The following is a 19,165-nucleotide window of genomic DNA, read 5'->3' on the forward strand; positions in this document are numbered from 1 at the left end:
AAAATATCAGAGTCTCCAAATAAATTGGAGCCAAAGTTCGCTTTGGCAACAGCTCGTACACTTTCCTAGGCTATGACGCTATGTGCCACCCGACTGTCTGCACTCGAAAATCCAGCGGAACAAATGACAAATACCCTTTAAAGTGTTAAGGGGATAAAAGACGATTTACAGATGGAATTTTCCTGATCCAATCTCGAAAGAATCTCTTAAGGAATTACTATCATCCTTTAAAGTCTTACATTCAGAAAAGGAATGACTTTATGTAGACACTTTTCTTGAATTATATTTCATTGATTAATATGGAATAACTCGAATAATATTCGCTTAGGAATGGCATCACGAATCCAATCCGACTGAAACACAAATAGGCTGCCAGAATGGAATCTTTATAGGGATATTGAGATGGATTGTCTATGATAATTGAAGTATTATAAATATATCTAGAAATATTCGTAATTCTACTGAACTATTTTGAAGCATGCACACAATTATGGATGTAAATGTTACACTGGATGTGCTTTGAAATAGCTTCCAAAAAAAATATACCCCACCACGTACAGGGTATAGAAATCCGTAGGTCGTCGTCGTTGTCAAACGCAGAAAACCGGTCTTTGGTTTACTTGGAAATGAATCTATCTATGCGTTGTGTATATCAACATCAACATCAACCCCAGACCAGACTGGAACTTGTATAAACATTTGTGCGAGTGTGTACCCAGAGCCCAAGCCGAAGCAAAGCCAAAGCCAAAGCAATCCGCGACACAGAACAGTAAGTGTTTGTTTATTGCAAAACAGAAATCCCCCAAAAAACTACACACAAACGGGCACAAAGTACCGACACAAATTAACGTGAAATTCACAGAGAGCCAGGCCCAAGAGTGGAGTTTCACGGCAGGGCAGGGCAGGGCAGGGCAGGGGGCACTACACTGCCTAATGATCACGATTAAGCCCGATGCCCGATGCCCGATGATGATTCAAAAGTTAACCTGTTTTTTTAGACCCCCACGCAAAGATCTGCCCCTCCCCCCTCCCAGCCAGCCAGCCAGCCAGCCGTATGGGCAAGGTTACGGCGGAGCGTATTAGCTCACATTGCAGAAAACTGGCAAGTATTTTTCACACTCTACTTAAGATCCAGCTAATGGCTGCTGAATGTGGTTCAAGATCGTGCGTAGTGTATGGAGAGACTACTTAGTGGCTGCCACAGTTGCAACGACCAAGTTTAGTGGCTGGCAGTGGAGTGACTAAAGAAGTCTCTCTCAAGAGTCGCCCCGAACACAGGCGACAGTCTTGGCCTGGTTGTGGCTGGGGCCAGTTTAGAAAGTGAAGTGATCTACTAATTAGGACACACAGAAAGAGAGAAAGAGAGAGCAAGAAGTCTCTGCAAAGTTCCACGACAGGTGGCGCCAGGGCTCAACTCTTTGAGAAGCGCATAGAAAGGCTCCTTTTACTCTCGTGCATCATCTCCAATGACAACAACTATTGTATTTAGCTGTTGACATCATCATTTGCCACAACTTTATATATATGTATATATACATATATATTTTTCAAAACCAAATACGGCCAGAACCCCATCAGCTGCTTTCTAACTAGAAATCCCCCTCACTCGGGATGACCATATTTAATGCCCCTGTCACGTAACATTCGGCTCATTTTCATGCACAGTTAGTCATACAGAAAGACAGACGACAGACAGACCGACAGACAGGCAATAACCATGTACATATGTATCTGTGGCAAGGCACTAAAATTCTTTTTTTTTCTTTTTTTTTTAGAGCACACACAAAGCTTTCTTTTGCTGACAATTATACCAACAACACTACGGGACATATTGTACTTGTATTTTTATTTTTAACGGTAATTTTCGGGGTTCGCTGGTTCCACAAAAAAAAAATATCCCCACCTTGGGGCCACTTAACAAAAATATTCAATTGAGTAGACAAATTTTCGTATATTTATTTACGTATTATTGATCTTTACTTAAAAAATAATTTTACGTAGCGAAATTCACAACACACATCCGATAGATACCGAGACTGGAGAGGCTGTATTCGATGGATACATAATAAATCATTAACGATCGAAGTCCAGTGCCCGCTCATGACGCAAGACCTCTTGGGTCTCACTCTTGGGTGTCTTTCTTCGGAAAGAACTTCGCGAGCTCTCTCTCTCCCTCTCTCTCTCTCTCTGTCTCTGTCTCTCTCTATCGCCAGGGCATTTTGATGGGCGATCGATTGCGTCGTGTGGGCACGGCGGCGGCACGTGTCATTGGCTGTTCGCGACGCCCCAAATAAACGGTGGGAACGCCCCCGCCGTAGACCGTTGCCCCACCCAGGCCGCTGGAGGATCCCCGCTGCTTCAGTGGGGCACTGTTGGCGCTGCTGCTGGTGTGGGTGGGGGTGGCAGGTGCATTGTAGTGGCCTCCAAAGTACGTCGACGATGGCTGCTGCTGCTGCTGATGCTGCTGTCGGCTCTGGGGCTTGCTGCCGTACAGCTGCACCCTCGTGGGTGCCCTGCCTCGAGCGGGCATTGGATTGGCGGAGGACAGGGACCTGCTCTGGTCACTGCCGATGTGCACCAGGGTCCTGCCACCCCTCTGCTGCGAGGCCTGCTGATGGCCCACGCTCATCCGCGAGGACTGCTGCTGGTTCACGCTCAGCCGAGAGCTCTGCTGGGGGTCCACACTCATCCTCGTGGGCTGGATTCGTGTGGGAGAGCTCTGCGGGCGGTACCACCGCTGAGAGGCACTGGGACTGGCGGTTCTCGCAGTTGAGGGAGGTCCCAGCCTGCTCGGATTGCTGGCCAGCAGCCGCTGCGCATAGTACTCCGTTGTGGGCATGGGCTTGGCCACGCCCACGGGCACGAATCTTCCCGGGGAATGGGGCGAAATGGAGTTCTTGATCTCGATCCGTATGGAGGGAGCAGGCGATGGCGATGGCGATGGCGACATGTGCCGCAGGGAGGGCTGCACCACGCGGAAGGTCTCGTTCCGTTTCACTGGCGATCGGGTGGCAGAGCGGGAGGGGCGATCCCGGAGCGGGGAGCGCGACTGCGGCCGGTAGTTGTCGTTCTCGAAGACAAGGAAGTCCGGACGGTTCTCCTTGGACTCCCAGCGGCTGCCGCTCGTCTTGAGGGGATCTGGGGTGGGCGGCGGCGGCACCTCCACGAACCAGGCGGGATTGTGCGGCGCCTCCTTCTGCTGCTGGAGCAGGCGCTCGCGGAACGATTTCCTGAAGCTGTTCAACGTCACCGTCTTGTACTTCTCCCGCTCGTCCTCCTCCCGCTGCTGGTCCTCGAGCAGATCGTCATTGGAGTGGGTCTTCAGCTGCTCCAGCTGCTCGCGCAGATGCGTGGGCGTCTTGCTCTTGCGGTACGTGGAGGAGTCGAAGCTGCCGCTGGAGTTGGACCCGATGCTGGCCTGCCGATGCACGGGGGAGTCCCCGGCTGAGCCAGACTGCAGGTTCCTCAGGTTGGAGTGCTGTTCGTACAGGAAGTTGAACGGATCCGACTGCGCGTCGTAGTCCTGCAGCCGATCTCCGCCGTCGCTGCGCCACTTGTAGTACGTGTTGGTGGCCGTGTCGCTCGGATGATGCTCGTAGCTGGCCACCTCCTCCTCCGCGGGCGCGCTGGCGGGCGTCTTTTTTCGCTTCGTGAAGGTGCTGAACTTTCCGAAGACCTTCGATTTCTTCGACTTCTTCTCCAGGGTGGAGCTGTTCGAGTGCGTGTTGGCCTCCTCGTCGGATCCGGGCAGTATGAAGGTGTCCCCGCGCTGCAGTGTGGAGCTGGTCGTCGAATCGCGACGACTCGAGGAGGCCCTGCCCACGCTCACCACACTGGCCGGACGGGAGCCGGAGGTGCGCACTGGCGTCGTGTCGCGGGAGGAGGAACTCTTGGCCCGTGACGATGACGACAGCGAGGAGCGTATGTTGCGGAAAAACGACATAGCTGACTGATCCTGATCCCTGATCTTCGTCTCTGATCTCTCTCTCGCCAAATTAACCTTTGGATCAAGCTTAACCCCTGCTTGAGGACGGGGCGGGGGGAGCGGGGGGGAATATCTGCCCGATCGCGGAGCAGCAATGAAAAACCGAACCGACGCTTTCGACTGCCGTCGAGCAAGTGAGCGCCAAAACTTCAGTTGTTATGCGGATCACTAGAATTTCTGTCATACTCTGAAAGAGCGGTAGATCGCTCTCTCTCTCTCTCTGTCTCTGTGTCTCTCTCTCTGTCTCTCTCTCTCTGTCTCTGTCTCTTTGTTTGTTCGTTGCGTTTAGTTTGCGTTTGTTTTGACCAATTTGGCGTCGTATGTATGAGCCTCATCATCGTGTTCCATACGCTTGAACCGGGCTCTGAGAGATTATGGCTGACTGCGTGGGTGCTCCACACACCTGTACACGCATACATATAGATAGATATTATGTACATTTAAGGCAAGAGTTGTGGCAAGGCAAACGCTTCTTTCGTAATTTATGCCAAACCACAAATCGCTCTAATTAGCTATCGAGACCTATCGCGGACATCAAGTGTCTCATTTAACGCATTAGCGCTTACAGCCAGAAACAATAGTCAAATATTGAATAGAACTTGCGGGTGGTGATAGGAGTGATTCGATTATTCGATACCCAGCCCTGGGAGGGAGGCAAAGAGTCATCTTTTTACTTTTAACGATAGCTAATGGCGATGTTAGATCTTTCGTTATATGAAAGTAGGAAGTTCTTGCTTCTTATAATCCTCAACAACCATCCAAATAAATTTGGCTCCACTTATATGGGCTTCTTTGCTTAAGGAAGTCTTTCATTTCGGGTAGCTGCCATTTGCATTCAAGTATCAATCAAACATTGCTTATAAGGAATACTCGAATTGGGGTATTCCTCTTCCTGTTGCAAGTTACAGACAGGTGCCTTATATGCCCCGTGCTATGCGGCTACCGGGTGTCGTATCGGGCACCAGAATTCAGGTGTTTGCCGGGCAATGCGAGGCTTTGTTCGAAGTGCCCCACACGGTGGGGGGGCTCACGAGCATTCTATCAACTAAATCGACCACCAGACAGACGCCTCTTTGTGTTGCTCTAATGAGTGATTGGGGATTGAGTTTCGTGTGCGCTGGCCGATGTGGGTTTTTTTTTTTTGATCGATAATTTGGTGGCAATTTTGATTTGTTTCGCTTCCGATTCCGCCACCTCCGCTGCTGACAAGCGCTTTATGCCAGTCATTAGATTGTATCTGTGTGTCCGAAGCATCTGTGAAATTCAAGTGTCGCCTCTCCAATTAAAGCATGCATATTTTAAGCACTTAATGGAGATGACTGTACCGCGCGAACAGGGCTTAAACATGCATATTTTAAGCACTCCATTGGGATGTGACTGTCCGTCTGTGCGGGTCCAAACAGGCTTAAACATGCACTCAAAACGGAGAGCCACACATTGCACACTAGCATCTGCATTCCCGTCCCCGATTCCCCGTTGGGCCATAAATCGTTGGGAAATTCACTTTTTTTAATCCTTCTTTAATTTGAATTTAAGTTTTCTGCTTTTCCAATGGCAGAGACCGCGACTGTAACACACACACGAGCACCGAGCACCGAGCACACACGACAAACAATGATCTTTTCGCTCTTTTCTATTTTCTCTCTCTCTCTCTCTATCTTGTGATCGTTAACTTGTGTATAATTTGTGTAAAATTCATGTAAAGTGCAAGTAGAATTGCCATGTAGGTGTCGCCACTGAGTCATGTAGTTGGGATGTAGGTAGAAACGTAAATGTAGCAAAATAGTTTTACATTTTATTGATCGTTTTTTTTCCCCGAAGATCATCTGTCTTTCTCTAATCGAAAGAATCTTTTTTTGGTATAGATGGAGGATCAATTTCGGGATCAGTTATCTTAAAATCTTAAAACTCGAAATAGTTGGTGACCAAAAAGAAATCAGATGCTCTTAATGAGAAGACTCATGACATTAGCACGATTGGCTGCTATTTAGCCTGGAGAGCATATTTCAAGTTTGAGCTTTTCTAAAATCCTTCAACAATGGTTTATTTTGCACTTGATCTGCACATTTTTGGCAAACAATGTTTTTCTAAAGCTTGTGTCTGCTTGAAAAAGCCTACAATGTTTTGAATAAAAATTCCTTACATTGTTTATGTATTCCAGCATCGATTACAAAAGTATCTTCGTTAAAAGATCTACTCCTGTCTTTTTGTATTTGCATATCGCATCTCCCTTTTTGTTATTCTTGCATCAAACTGCATAACAAACCAAAAGGCAATGCTCCATCTTCAGAAATGTCAACACCTCCGCGTATACTTAATGTTTCAGCTGAATATAACGTATACGCCGGGGGGTTTGCTTTGATGATTGCTTAAATCTATAATTTATTAATTAACAACTATATGAATTATCAAAGAACTGAAACTGTTTAGCATGTCCTCAATTTGCAGGTGAATATTTCTCACAAATGGTATTCCAAAAGTGTTTATTTGAAGTGTTAAATACTTGAGTATAAAGAAATAATCAGATTCCTGGGAGCCAAATGCTTTTGGCTGGAAAATACATACCATTCTGGTCTGTGGACCTGCTGGTGGGGCAATCTGAAATCACAGCGGGAGGGCGAGAAAGAACGAAAGAAAATCATCCCAGTGTGGGGCAAAAAGGCAAGGGGGGAGGAGCTGGAGTGGTGGACAGGAGGAAAGGAGGAAAGTTCACGCCATTCGCAGAAGCATGAGGCAGCAGAAACACTTTTGCCCCAACCGCATCTGCAGGCGGGCGCCAAAAAGGAAGGGAGAAGAGCTTACCACATGCCGCATGCCACACACAGTCGTGTGGCTGCGCCCAGAGAAATATTGCTGCGCCCAAATGTTTATTGTGAAAAGATTAATAAAATATGTATAACTAACAAATTGGAGCAGTTATGTGTTTATTTTTGCGATGAAACGAAGCGGAATCTCCATGAATACACGATTCGTATCAAATATTACTCATACAACCCGTTGCATAGTCCCGCAGACGTCCCGAGAAAGACCATGAATTAATCATTCGACGGATATGGTTCGCCCGGTATACAATATACTTATTTAGTGTTCTGCACAAAGTCTTCTCTTCTCTTCTCTTCTCTTTGCTCCACTTCAAAGGAATCGTACATACATATACATATACTTTAATGTTTGGTGTTGGTTGAGGCAGGTTCCTGAGTAATAATAAATTTCAAATATTCAAACAATTCCCTTATGGATCGACTGCAGAATAAATCATTTGCAGGCGAAACATCTGCACAACATAAAGTAGTGGAGAAGTACAATAAATCTATGGTTTAGTTTCATGAATAATGATATACTATTCTGCTCTATTTATTGGCCTGCAAATTTTCCATAAAAGCCATAAAAAAGAGAAGTATTTGGATTGCTTCTTCCGTGTTATTTTTGGGGAATATTATTTGCTTGATGGTCGAACTTTATTGAACCCTAAAGTACAAGCCCAGCCCAAGCGAAATACTTCAGCTATGATGCAACATCGCCTATCGACAGTTCTTTGGGGGGTTCCTATACCATCCACCAAGTGTAGCAATATTTGAATGACATCCAATTATGAATGAAGGTCGGGCGGTTCGGTGCTTGGATGGCCAATGGCCAATGGCCAGTGCATTGTGTGCAAAGTATCAAATAAACATAGTCGTACTCTATGAATGTGTGTACTTGCGAGTATGAATGTGTTTATATGACCCGCCATATAACATTTATCCGCTATTAAGTCATGCACAAGCACGCATACGCAGATACCAGACAGACGGGGCGGGGCGCACACAATGACATCTGTTTGCGGGGGCACTCTGGGGGGAGGGGGGGGGGGGGGGGGGGGGGGGGGGGGGGGGGCGCCCCAATGCCAACGACAACAGCAACGGCAACGGCAACAAACATTGGCAAAGTAAAAGCCACAAAATAAGCCAAAATTATGGGTGGGTGTTGAAATTGAAAAATTGTTTAAGTCGTACATATATCTGATATGGGAATTGGATATTTTATACCGCGAATGCCATTTCGGGGAGTCTTTAAATTGTGCACATTTGCCACAATTAACGAACGGAACGGTGAAAGAAATTCCACCCGATGGAGACACGGATTTCGATACCCTAACAGATCTGTCGCCTCCACGGGGGGGTACTTTATGTCTTCTGGCATATTTCTTGCGTGATCTGTTTCATCTGGGCTGTGTCTAACCTTCCCGCTAAGGCCATAGTTCTCTCGGTTAGAGTATAATTAACACAAACACTCAAACGCACTCTGATGGGGATGATGGAGGGGGCGATAGGGATGTGTGAAGGAAATTGGTTAAGAGGGGCAGCCCGAGATGGCTGAAGAGTGGGGGGGGCAAGAGCAAAGAAGTTGGCGGGATAGAAAGAGAGGGGCGAGGGGGAGGGAGAGCGGGGGACGACGACGCCTGGACAATGCGTTCCAACGTGTGCGCGCCGCTCCGGCCGGCTCGAAAGGAAGTGGGCGAGCATGTTTTTACAGTTATAAAGAGCACACACACACACACACAGCTGGTGTGGTGCTGTGCTGGCCTACCATTTAAGCGAGTGTGTGTGTGTGTGAGAGAGCAACAACAGTAAACGTGACCGGTTGCCGGCGGCAGGCAGGCAATGCACAGATCGACCGCGAATCCCAAACAGCAGCAGCAGCAGCCATCCAACAGATGAAGGGGAAGAGAAATAGACCATCAGAAAGAGAGAGGAGGGAGGAGGGGGAGAAGAGTACATGGTCCATCCAATATTCGTACTTACATGCGATACCCCATGATATTCACACAAACAAAACATAAATGGGGCTTGAGAGCCAACACAGCAGCGGCCACAATTATAGCCCAGCAATAATAAGCCACACCACAAGCTGCGTGCAGTCTTCAGCTAGATGGCTATGCTATTTCGACCCCAACTGTAGGCAAACAAAACATATGTACAGCCGTACATAAATAGGTGCCAAGTGGGAGGAGGCACGCATGACGCGGGGTTTTTGCAAAAACAGAAAACTCTCTGCCCGCGGGGTGGAATGGTGCGAAGGGGACTGCCCTCATGACTGTTTTATTTGCAATTTTTTGGGAGAAAGGCCAAAAGCCCATATGGGCGGCCGCATGGAAGGAGAGAAGGTGAGGCAGCAGAGGCAGCAGAGGGGCTTGCCCGCCGCCTAGTGCGGGTGGAAGGGAAGAGAGATGGACGCTGGATTTTGTCTGCATTATTAATTGCAGAAATATAATCTCTAGCCATCATACATAGTTTATTCTGGAACTTTTAAACAGCGGCTTCAAGCAGATCTCCAGTTTCTGTGATCTCTGCTTGCGCTCTTCGGACCCTGCACTGGTTCGAGCTTCCTCTCTCTGCTCTCCTGCACTGCTTGCACTGGCGCCGCTGTGACGTCAGAAAGCTTACAAGAAGCAGAGCTTACCGTTGGCTTGCCCGTTGAACCACCTTCAAAACTGGCTTTTCGCTGGGTGTGAAATGTTCGACTGGCGTAAATGATTGGCCAAAACTAAGGCTAAACAACAACCAGCGAATATATGCTAAATACATTTGGATACAAATTGAGGTTACGCGGGTTCAAAGTCGTCCCAAAAAGACAAAAAGCAACAAAAAAATAAAATAAAAGCTGAAAGATCACACAGAAAAAAGTATGAATAAAACGCTCGTAGTTAAAGCAAACAAATTTATGTTTCGAATGGAGAATTTTGCTGTTGAAGACCCAAAAAAAAAAAACGTGTCTAATAATAGGCAAAACGATCCGAGCGTAAACTTTTGCTTTAATAGCATTTCGCCAGCTGTTCCAAAATAAACGTATTAAAGTCAAAATCAATTAATTTAATAATAACAGGAATAAATGTATGACACGCCTCCGGGGGGGCCCAAAAATGACAAAGAACGGGGGAAATGGAAAAGGAGCAAAAGCAGAGGGCGGAAGGCACAGGGCGGAGGACAGAGGGAGAAGGAGAATGAGGAGGTGGACGATGATGAGACCACCCCCCCAAAACACCCTCCCCATAACGATAGCGTGCCGGCATTCCATTGCGCAAACACTGCCATGTGATATGACAGGCCCCGCCACCACCTGGCCCTGCCCTGCCCTGCCCTGCCCTGGCCCATCCCCCGGCCCACCCGCTACTCTTTGGCTTTTTGGAAAGGTGTGCAAGATGATATCCGTGGTCGGCCAAACGTCCACTCGCCGTATCTATGTATCTAACTAACACGCCCATTGGGAAATATCTAACAAAAGGCACACCACACGCAACAATCGCACCAAAAGACCCGAAATGAACACCAAATGAAGGGACACTGGAAAAAACAACAACAAAAAGATTTGAATTAGGGTAACAAATTGATTTCAAAATGAGCAAAGAAGGAAAAATCGAACTTTTAAGTGAAAGAATTGAAAGGAATCTTTTGGAATTATATTTCCATAGCCATATCATAACCACTGAAAGATCGGCATAAACCCAGAACAATCTATACAAGAAGATATATACATAGGTAGTCTAAGGACCTACAGAAGAGGTATGGCATTCGCCGTGAAGGACTTCGAATTGATTGCCCCTCGACTTCCCCATCTGTCATATTTCTTATGACAATCAACGCTTAAGACTTTTAGGAAAGTCCAGCGCAAAGATACAGTTATTATTCTCACATTTAACGGTGATAGCATCTTCATTCTACATAATCTTGTCTTGGATTGAATAACAAAATTTCTCTTTTGTCCCTGTCATCTTTCGAGGCACCTTTCCATTCATCAAACTCGTTTCTAGTGGGAGCTAGTTGGTTTCTTTCCCTCAGTGGAGGTGGTGGAGACCCGGCCCCTGAAGAATTATCGTTAACCGAAATTCCAATTGAGTCTGGGTCGGGTGGGGGCAATCATCTGAGGCAATTTACCAGCAAATGGCTGTAGCAATGAAAACTAATAATGCAATTAAACAGTTGACAAAGTTGTCAGAGAGATGTCAGGTATCTGTCGGCCAGTAACCAGTCGACGGATGGCCGATTGTCGCCAACCAGTTAGCGGCAGGCCGTACTTAGCCTCGTGGCAAGTGCAAGGCGTTTAAAACGCAAATAAGCCTCTCCAAATGGAAATACATAGCCGCAGCAGCCACCTATATACACACACCACACACCACACACACACACACATCTCTCCATCTGCTTGTGGCATATAGTATACGGAATGGTATGGCATGGCGTTTGAAAAGCCACAAAGGGGGGACTGTTGGCTGCAGCCTCGGGTTGCACAGTGTCAAAAAAAGCAGCAGCAGAATGCAAAAGGATGAACGCCTTTACAGCAGTTCGTAGATGCACTTTGCTATCCCAATTTTGAGAAGAGAAAGTTGGGACAGGCCTACAAACACTTCCCTGTTTGCCGTTTAATACCCTCTGAAAGGGTATTCAACAAAAAGATGCTCTTTGGGGCTGGAATGACGACTCGATGACTCAGTTCTAGTTTTAATCCAACAGCAACCAAAAAGCAGGAAGCCAAAGGCACAGGCACATTCACAGAAAACAAATCAACCAAACGGGCGGGCCATAAAGATTAATATCAAAAGCAAAAATCCATTATAATTATAATTTTGCCACCTTCGCGGAGGCACTTAAACAACACGCAAAAAATGTATTAATTAATTAAAAACGTTGGGCCGGGCTTTTTCTTCAAGTGTACTTTGAGAAATGGAAAGTCCAAATGCGAAACGAAAGGCAGAAAAGGATGGAGGGCCATGATGATGATGCACCAAGAAGAGGCTGCCGCAAAATGACTCAGAACTGGATGGCTGGAAATTCTAAAAGATGGAATGGATGATGTCTCATTTCTAGAATCGAACGATCAGGGAATCAGGGAGACTTTTCCTCAAGCTAATGAAACGATTATGTTGGCTCTTGGCTCTTGGCTCTTGGGCTTCGAGTGTGGCTTTGGCTTTGGTGTTGGCTTTGGCTTATTATTTGTATAATTATGGACGACTTGTAGTACGCTCGTGTGAGCTTCGGGTTTGGTCTTCCGAGATTCTTGTTGCTTTTGGTGGAGGGGCGGGCTGCTCTGCTGTGGGATGATCTCATCGATTGCATCAGATTTCGCACGGCATGTCGTTTTATGTGGCGCGGCAATTTTTGTTCTCATTTTCGTTCTTTTTCACTTGGAATACCCTTTTTGGGGAAAGGGTCCAATAGACGCTGCCAGCCACAGGAAACACTTGAAAAGGGACACCCCTGTAACTCAGAAATGATCATAGGAATCGGTGAAAGTGCAGCTCTACCACAGAGGAAATCTTTTCTCTTGCCAAAGGAATCAAACTGCAAACTGGTTAGGGTATCGAAAATTCGACCCTTTTCAGCTATTTTCTGTGTTTTTTTGTCTTTCTTTTTGTTAATGTGCAAACAGCATATGCAGAATTTACAAAATTAGCTCCTAGCACGCCACAAAAAGCCACCAAACCCACGATATTGGCCTTCAATGCTGGACATAAAACGGAAAAAAAAGGAACAAGATATATGAGTGATATAATGAACCAAACTAGACAGGACGTATGGGGTTCCATTGAGTAAATTATGGAGGTTATAAAAACATTTCCTCTATAAAGTTAGTAGTTAGTAGTACCCTCTCCTGGCAAGGGTATCAAAACTTTATTCCTCCGCTTCGTATTAGCCTCATGGTCAATGCCATTAAATTCGCCTGCATTAGACGCTTGACTGACAATCGTTGACAGCCCCAGACATAAGTATACATACACGATATATGTATTATGTTCGTACCACAACTCCCGCACAGGTACACCTCGGCATGTGCAACCAATTGATTGATCTACAAGCAAACTTGCTGCCGACTGTGGCGAATCAATCAATTGACAAAAAAAAGAGGGAAAGAAAAAAACCCAAAGCCCCACTGATTGCTGTGAGTGGAGTTGTCTCTTAATTTGTTTCGGTTTTCGGGGCCTCGAAGCCACGCTTGACATCTCTCTCTCCCTCTCCCTCGCTCTCTGTATCACATTCCTGGGGCGTTGTCTGGTGACAGCTTTTGTCTGGATCCAGATCTTGGCTATAAATAACTAAAATATTTCAACTAATTTGCATTTGAATCCGTAGCTGTAACCGTTCAACATCTATTAGGCCGTGTATATATCATGTTCTCACTCGCCATTCGCCAACAGTTCTAATACCAGTTTACAGATCTCTCGATTGCCGAGATTCCTCACAGGGTACTGTGGATGGGGGTAGGGGGTACTAGGGGCGTACTACATTGACCTCTCATTAAGGCACTGGCTTTGAATTTAAACAAAAATTTGTTTGTCTTTTGTTATTGTTGCAAGTGTTTCTTTTAATTATTTGCATTTCAAGTGTCTTCAAGTGACGTCAGCGTGATATGAGAATGCAAATCAGAAGATAATGACTGGAATTTCAATGGGGAATACATATGTGGAAATTCTTGGCGGAATTACAGCTTGCATTTCAAATGAATCTTATCGACGAGTCTTGAGTCCGAGCATCGTTCTGCACACGACATGTATTTCGTTTTCGGCACTTTTCGGTGGCTTGGACATGCACTGAGGTAATCTGAAGTTGTCCCAAAAGAATGACTATAAATTGATTTGGGTTATATTTTCATTAATGAATTCCGCAAATTCTACCCTCTCTGTATTTCATTTATAAACTCTATAGACTGAAGAACTGATAGAACACAAAGAACTCATAGAACAGCAGCGATTATTAGGCTCTATCCAAATGATATCTTATCAGTGGGGTACCTTACGTGTAGTCAGAGCAAAATTCGATTAGTCAGAGCTAAGAAAAGCGATGGACTGAACCAAAATCAAAGCACAGTCCAGACTCTAGACGGAAATGAGTGGCGGGAATGGCAGGGAAAGGCAGGGCAGGGCCAAGAATGGATGAGGTGATGCAGTAACGGAAATCATAATGTATGTAGAACGAAACGAAAACCCAGGTGAGGTGGAGGAGGCAGGCCCAGCAGCAGGTGAGAGGTTGGGAGAGGGCGACAGAAGTCGAAGGAAAAAAAAGAGCGACGACAGCTATATTTATTTGGACGGCACATTGATGTGTGCTGTGTGTACGGATCGAGTACATATATTTTATTGTACTGTGCATTGCACAAAACAAACAAACACAAAAACAACCGGGCAACGGTTTAAAGAGCAAATGAACAAATCTATAAAGTCCGAACAGAGCGGGGCAGGGAAGGAGACCAGCAAATGTTTATATGCTTTTGAAAGGCATATATGCCAGGAATTTGGGGTCAATTAATGGAAACACAGACACACAGGAAGTTCTGGACGGGTTGTACTATGTATATCCCTCCCTCCCTTGAATGTTTGGTATGGTATATATGTATGTGACCCCACCTTCTCGGCGAATTCCTCACGCGGACGTCGGGAAATTGTCGGTGTGGCACTCACGAGCTCCTTGGTCGGCGATGGTGTCATATTTAACAATTTTCCTCCTTCTGTTTGTGGTTTTTTTTATCTAATTACAAACTTCTTTCGTATTGCTTTTGGTTACACACTTTTCACTTTTCACTTTCTTTTTGGCTTAGATTATTGTTTATCGCCTTTTGCGGTGCTGCGGAACGGAACATATTATTTTTATAACAACACATACAAAAAAAGAAGAAAAAAAATGTTTATCAGTTGGCGAATATTTTCCCATTTCTGGTTACTCTCTTCTTGTTTTTGTTTTTGCTTTCTATAAACAAATCATTGCGTAGCCATTGAAATATGTCGTTAGAGTGGAACGTTTTTCGATTTATACTTCACTTGAGTTTTGCAAATACCCTTGCAGGGGGGGGAGGTGGAGGTGCTATGATAAGGAATAGTAAATATTTCGATCCAATAAAGTATACGGGAAGCCTCTACCTAGCTGCCATAGAGGGATTTGTTCTTAAGGAGTCTCTCCTTGGTCTGCTCTTGGAGCTAATGGATGCAGATTGCAAATCCTAGATCCACCTCTTGAACCGTACTAAAATCGGACAACTATATCCCTATAGCTCTAAGAGAGAAACCAATTTTGCAAGGGTATTCACAAGCTTCGGTGCACCGAGGTCTGCTTTTGTCTTTCTCCCACTTTTTGTTGCTTTTGTTTTTTTTTATTAATTGCCGGTAGAGTGCTTTGCATTGGTATTGGTGTGTGGGCCATGAGAGCGTATGTGGTGTAGGGTAGGTGTTGCCACTGCTCTGCTACCATTACCGTTACACTTTTTTAAATTGTTCAAAAGTACGAAACGGAATCATATGTTAAGGAATGTGTTCACTGGTTATTTTTAGCAGCAAACGTCACGAAAGGTGAGAGCCGGGACCCAAAATAGGCAAATATTACGGCAACCGGAACGACAGACAAACAATTTTGTTCTTCTTGCTCTGCTGCTGCTGCTTCTCCCTCTGCCACTGCCACTGCCACTGCCACTGCTGCTACTGCTGTTGCTCTCCAACGTTGATTGACCTCCCCCCCGGACTGACTCCAAAGAGGCAACGAAGCAGAGCCGCCGAATCCCAAGCCGGCCGGCTAAATGCCGCCAATTAATTTGGTGGAACTCTCTTGTGTGTGGTGTACGTGTGTGTGTGTGTGTGTGTGTGTGTGTGTGTGTGTGTTGCTGCACGACGACCTTCACAGATCGCAATTCTAATTGGAATTCAATTGGGAGGGCAGCAGCATAATAATTATGGCCTGCAGCAGCATGCCGCAGAAGGGCCTTCGTCGACGTCATCAGTAGTGGCAGCAGCAGCAGCAGCAACAGTTTGTTGAAGGAGACACACACACATGCACTTAAGCACAGACACACACACGCACACACATATGCAAGTGGCGGCACACACGCACACCGGTTAAACGTGTTATCGGCGCGCATGCAAGAACTCAAAAAAACCAAACTCTAGGCCGGCCACGAAACAAGTTCTGGAGCGGCACAGGCCAGGCACACGGGACATGGGCATGGACAACAGAGCAGCACCACCACGAAGCACCAACAACCAACAACCAACAGCGCAAGCAAGCACCCCAGCAATGCCACTCTCAAGTGTTTTATTTTGATGTGTGCCAGGCAGCAGACAGGGCTAGGCTAGGCTAGCAATTGTTGGTTTTTCGTGAAATTTTAGTAGTTTTCAGTAAAACCCTAAGCACTGGAGACACTAGAAACTGGCCGGAGGCTCTCGGCACACGACCTCCACTTGAGTCTTGAGTCGAGCAGAGCCAGAGCCCCGAGTACCGCTTGGGCAGGCGCTTACTTTAAATTAAAAACCAACGAAAGTAAATCAACAACACACAACACAAAAAAGAAACGAAAGCACGGAGAGACCCCAGCCGACGACGCGCGCTTCAGAGGTCCAAAAATGAATTCAAAGCTAGTGAACGACTTCGCGCTTCAGTGTCTACACTGAAATTACGCACAGAACTACATGATAACTACACATTTGCTACATAGAGGAACGAAGTAGTGGGTGTGGGCAACAGGCAACACGGCCCGGAAAATGCAACGCACGCTACGTAAAATCTACCCCATTTGCTAAATGTACCTTGCCGATTTAGTCTTCAAGGTATATTGTCCTCACACGCTAGGTGACGGTTCGTACGAAATTGCGATGTGCTTTGGCCGTTTTTGCCTGTTGCCCATACCCTTTTTATAGCCCATTCAAAATAACGACTCATTTTTTCGTTGAATTATGAGCGTCAGACCTTACAAATATACCGAAATATACCGCCCCATTTTTAAAATATACCGATGAAAAACAAAACGACCCCCCACTATTTAAACAGTTCGAGTTAAACAACGAAAAAACTAATACTTCTTGTAGATCCATCCATCATCCTACACATTTTCTGCATATCAACAACATATGTATGGGGTGTAGTCATTTGTATACCCTATCTTCTTTAATTCATGTTAAAATTCCGCTATCCAAGCTGCTTTGAATAATGACTACATTTTCTCAGCTTGGAATGTTTTTGGCGTATTCATACATTTAAATAGATTCCTGCATATATGTACATATATGTATATTGAGCCGATATATAAACTTTTAAATTTAGAGACTATTTTTGCATAATTACTAAAGTTCAACAGCAAACAGCTGTTTTCTTGCGGGAGATTCAAAATGAGAATTAAAATTCATAATGGCTTTAGTTAATAATAAGTTAAATACAAATGTATGCACCTTTGGTTAATAAAATCAACGCTAGGCGCGACTGCTTTGATTTATTACAATTGGCACTAATACATAGGTAAAATAGAGGACACCAGGACTCTAGGTCTAGGCCTTTGCCACACCATTCTCCATTGTGCTTATCTGTGACTGCAGCTCCTGTATGCTCTGCTCAAACTTCTGGATGTCGCCCGTGATCTGCTGCAGGCTGGTGAGGACATTCTTCAGTTTCTCCCCATCGATTTGCACCTCAAGCTCACGGATTTGTTTGGTCACATTGCCAGTTAGGGCCACGCACTCGACCAGTTCGCTGCAGTTGGCATGGAGCTGGGCCAGCAGCTTGTACGCCTTCTTTGCATGCAGATCGTGCTTGGCGCTCTGGAAGAGCAGGTCATCGGTGTAGTTGAACTGGCGCTGCAGTTGGGCGCCCACCACATTAAGCTGCTTCTGAAGCTGCCGCGTGTCGTCGAGCACCTTGAAGATGTCCGCCCGCTGCTTGCGAATGTTGCCGATGAACTCGTGGATGCGACGCGTATACTCCTTGCGCGGAGCCAGCGACTGGGTGGCAGTGCGTAAAGCCGTATTTAGATCGTTGTGCTGTTGGGTCTTCTCTTTGAGCTCCTGCTCTAGCTGCTCAATCCCGCTGCGAATACTCTGGACGTGTTGTGCCTCTTTGGCCGTCTTCAGCGTCTCCAAGGTTTCCAGCAGGGGCAGACGATAATCCTGCCACTGCTGGGTCAATGTGCGACGCTTGGCTTCGGTGGCCTGCAGCAGGGCCTCCAGTTTGGTCACATTCTGCTCGGGATCGGCCAGCACCAGGCAGGTGCGTTCGTGCAGCTTCAGCAGGGGTTGAATGTCCGCCAGTTCCTTCGTGGCTTCGCTTTCCCGCTGCTTCAGTGCTCCTATCCTGGCGGTGTAGGCCTTTCGCTCTCCCAGCAGTGTCTCGCATTGTGTGCGCAGCTTCTGGACCTCGTCAGTCAGCTCCTCGAGGGGCGTCATCTCAGCGGCAGTCGCTGATGGTTTCTCTGTGGCCAGAACCATTGGAATGACTGGATCTTCGCTGGCCAGCAAAAACATCCCTGAGTCGGTCAACCCTTGGCCCCAGCGCTCCAGATCGTTCTTGTGCAGCACCGATGCAATGAGATCGTAGGAGCTGGACGCTGTCTGCTGGAAGAGATTGGGGGCCTGCTGGTCAAAGTACTGCTGCACTTCCTTGGTGCGTTCCTCCAGATTGGCCGATGGCACATTCAGATTCAACTTTGGCCGAAAATCTATGCACAAGCTGCTGCATCCATGCGATTTCCTGTTGCCCACTGCCCGACAGAACTGCGGCACCCACATAGCCTTCAGCTGGGCCGTCAGCTTCTTGCGTATCTGGCGCTGTAGCATTTCCCTGCCACTCAGCGGATGCGACTTGCCGGTCAGGTCATCGGTCGCCTGGCGCTCCCGTGGCAGCTGCTCGATCAGGAACATCAGCAGGCGCCGCAGCTCGATGGGATTGGGGTAGAGGAATGTCTGGTAGCCGATGTCGCCGTGGTATCCGCTCTCCTTGCACCTCTCGGCCAGGCCAGTAGCCACGCTGAACCGCTGAGCCATCGCGCCGCCCGGCAGGGACCGAGGTACCTCCAACTCTGGGCGGATTTCCGTCAAACAGCTGGAGACGGCTCGCACCACCAGTTCCGGCGTGAAACTGGCCAGCTCGTCCGTGGGCTCTATGCCGGCATCCACCTGATGCAGCTGGTGCATGATTATCTTGTCCACTTCGTCCATAGCTCGTCGCGTTTATTTTGTTTTGTTATTTTTTCATTTTACGAGGAATTGTTTTTCTTCTTTATCCTGGCCATTCAGCGCGAAACGTAAACAAATTGCACGAATTTTCAACACTATCTTTAATGGACTTCATAGCACTGATTTGCGCGAATGCGTTTAATTTGAACTCAAAAAAGAAGAAAATAAACAAATGAAAGAAGAACAAGTTAATTTAGGCATTTAGAATGTCTATTAGATAATCA

The 19,165-nt window shown here is 46.5% G+C and overlaps 3 protein-coding genes across 3 annotated transcripts in view; all 3 read right to left on the minus strand.

Moving 5' to 3' along the window:
- The window catches only part of Lmpt (four and a half LIM domains protein limpet), a 59,880-nt gene extending 43,512 nt beyond the window's left edge, over positions 1-16,368 (minus strand). Inside the window, exons 1-2 of the mRNA XM_015188382.2 lie at positions 16,239-16,368; positions 14,364-14,580 (exon numbers count right to left, since the gene is read on the minus strand). Of these exons, the coding sequence (XP_015043868.1) occupies positions 14,364-14,444 (81 nt within the window). The 5' untranslated portion in view covers positions 14,445-14,580; positions 16,239-16,368. The remainder of the gene's footprint in view (positions 1-14,363; positions 14,581-16,238) is intronic.
- On the minus strand, positions 1,932-4,133 carry LOC4812232 (uncharacterized). Its single transcript, XM_003736131.3, has one exon. It carries the CDS (start codon positions 3,941-3,943, stop codon positions 2,204-2,206), a length of 1,740 nt encoding a protein of 579 aa, XP_003736179.2. The 5' UTR covers positions 3,944-4,133; the 3' UTR covers positions 1,932-2,203.
- Positions 16,369-17,141: 773 nt separating the features above from the next.
- On the minus strand, positions 17,142-19,025 carry LOC4812189 (coiled-coil domain-containing protein 22 homolog). The gene has a single exon (XM_001352778.4). The coding sequence runs from the start codon at positions 18,921-18,923 to the stop codon at positions 17,262-17,264; it is 1,662 nt and encodes a 553-aa protein (XP_001352814.2). The 5' UTR covers positions 18,924-19,025; the 3' UTR covers positions 17,142-17,261.
- Between the last annotated feature and the right edge of the window lie 140 nt (positions 19,026-19,165).

Source organism: Drosophila pseudoobscura, chromosome X, assembly GCF_009870125.1.
Source record: "Drosophila pseudoobscura strain MV-25-SWS-2005 chromosome X, UCI_Dpse_MV25, whole genome shotgun sequence".
NCBI lineage: Eukaryota > Metazoa > Arthropoda > Insecta > Diptera > Drosophilidae > Drosophila > Drosophila pseudoobscura.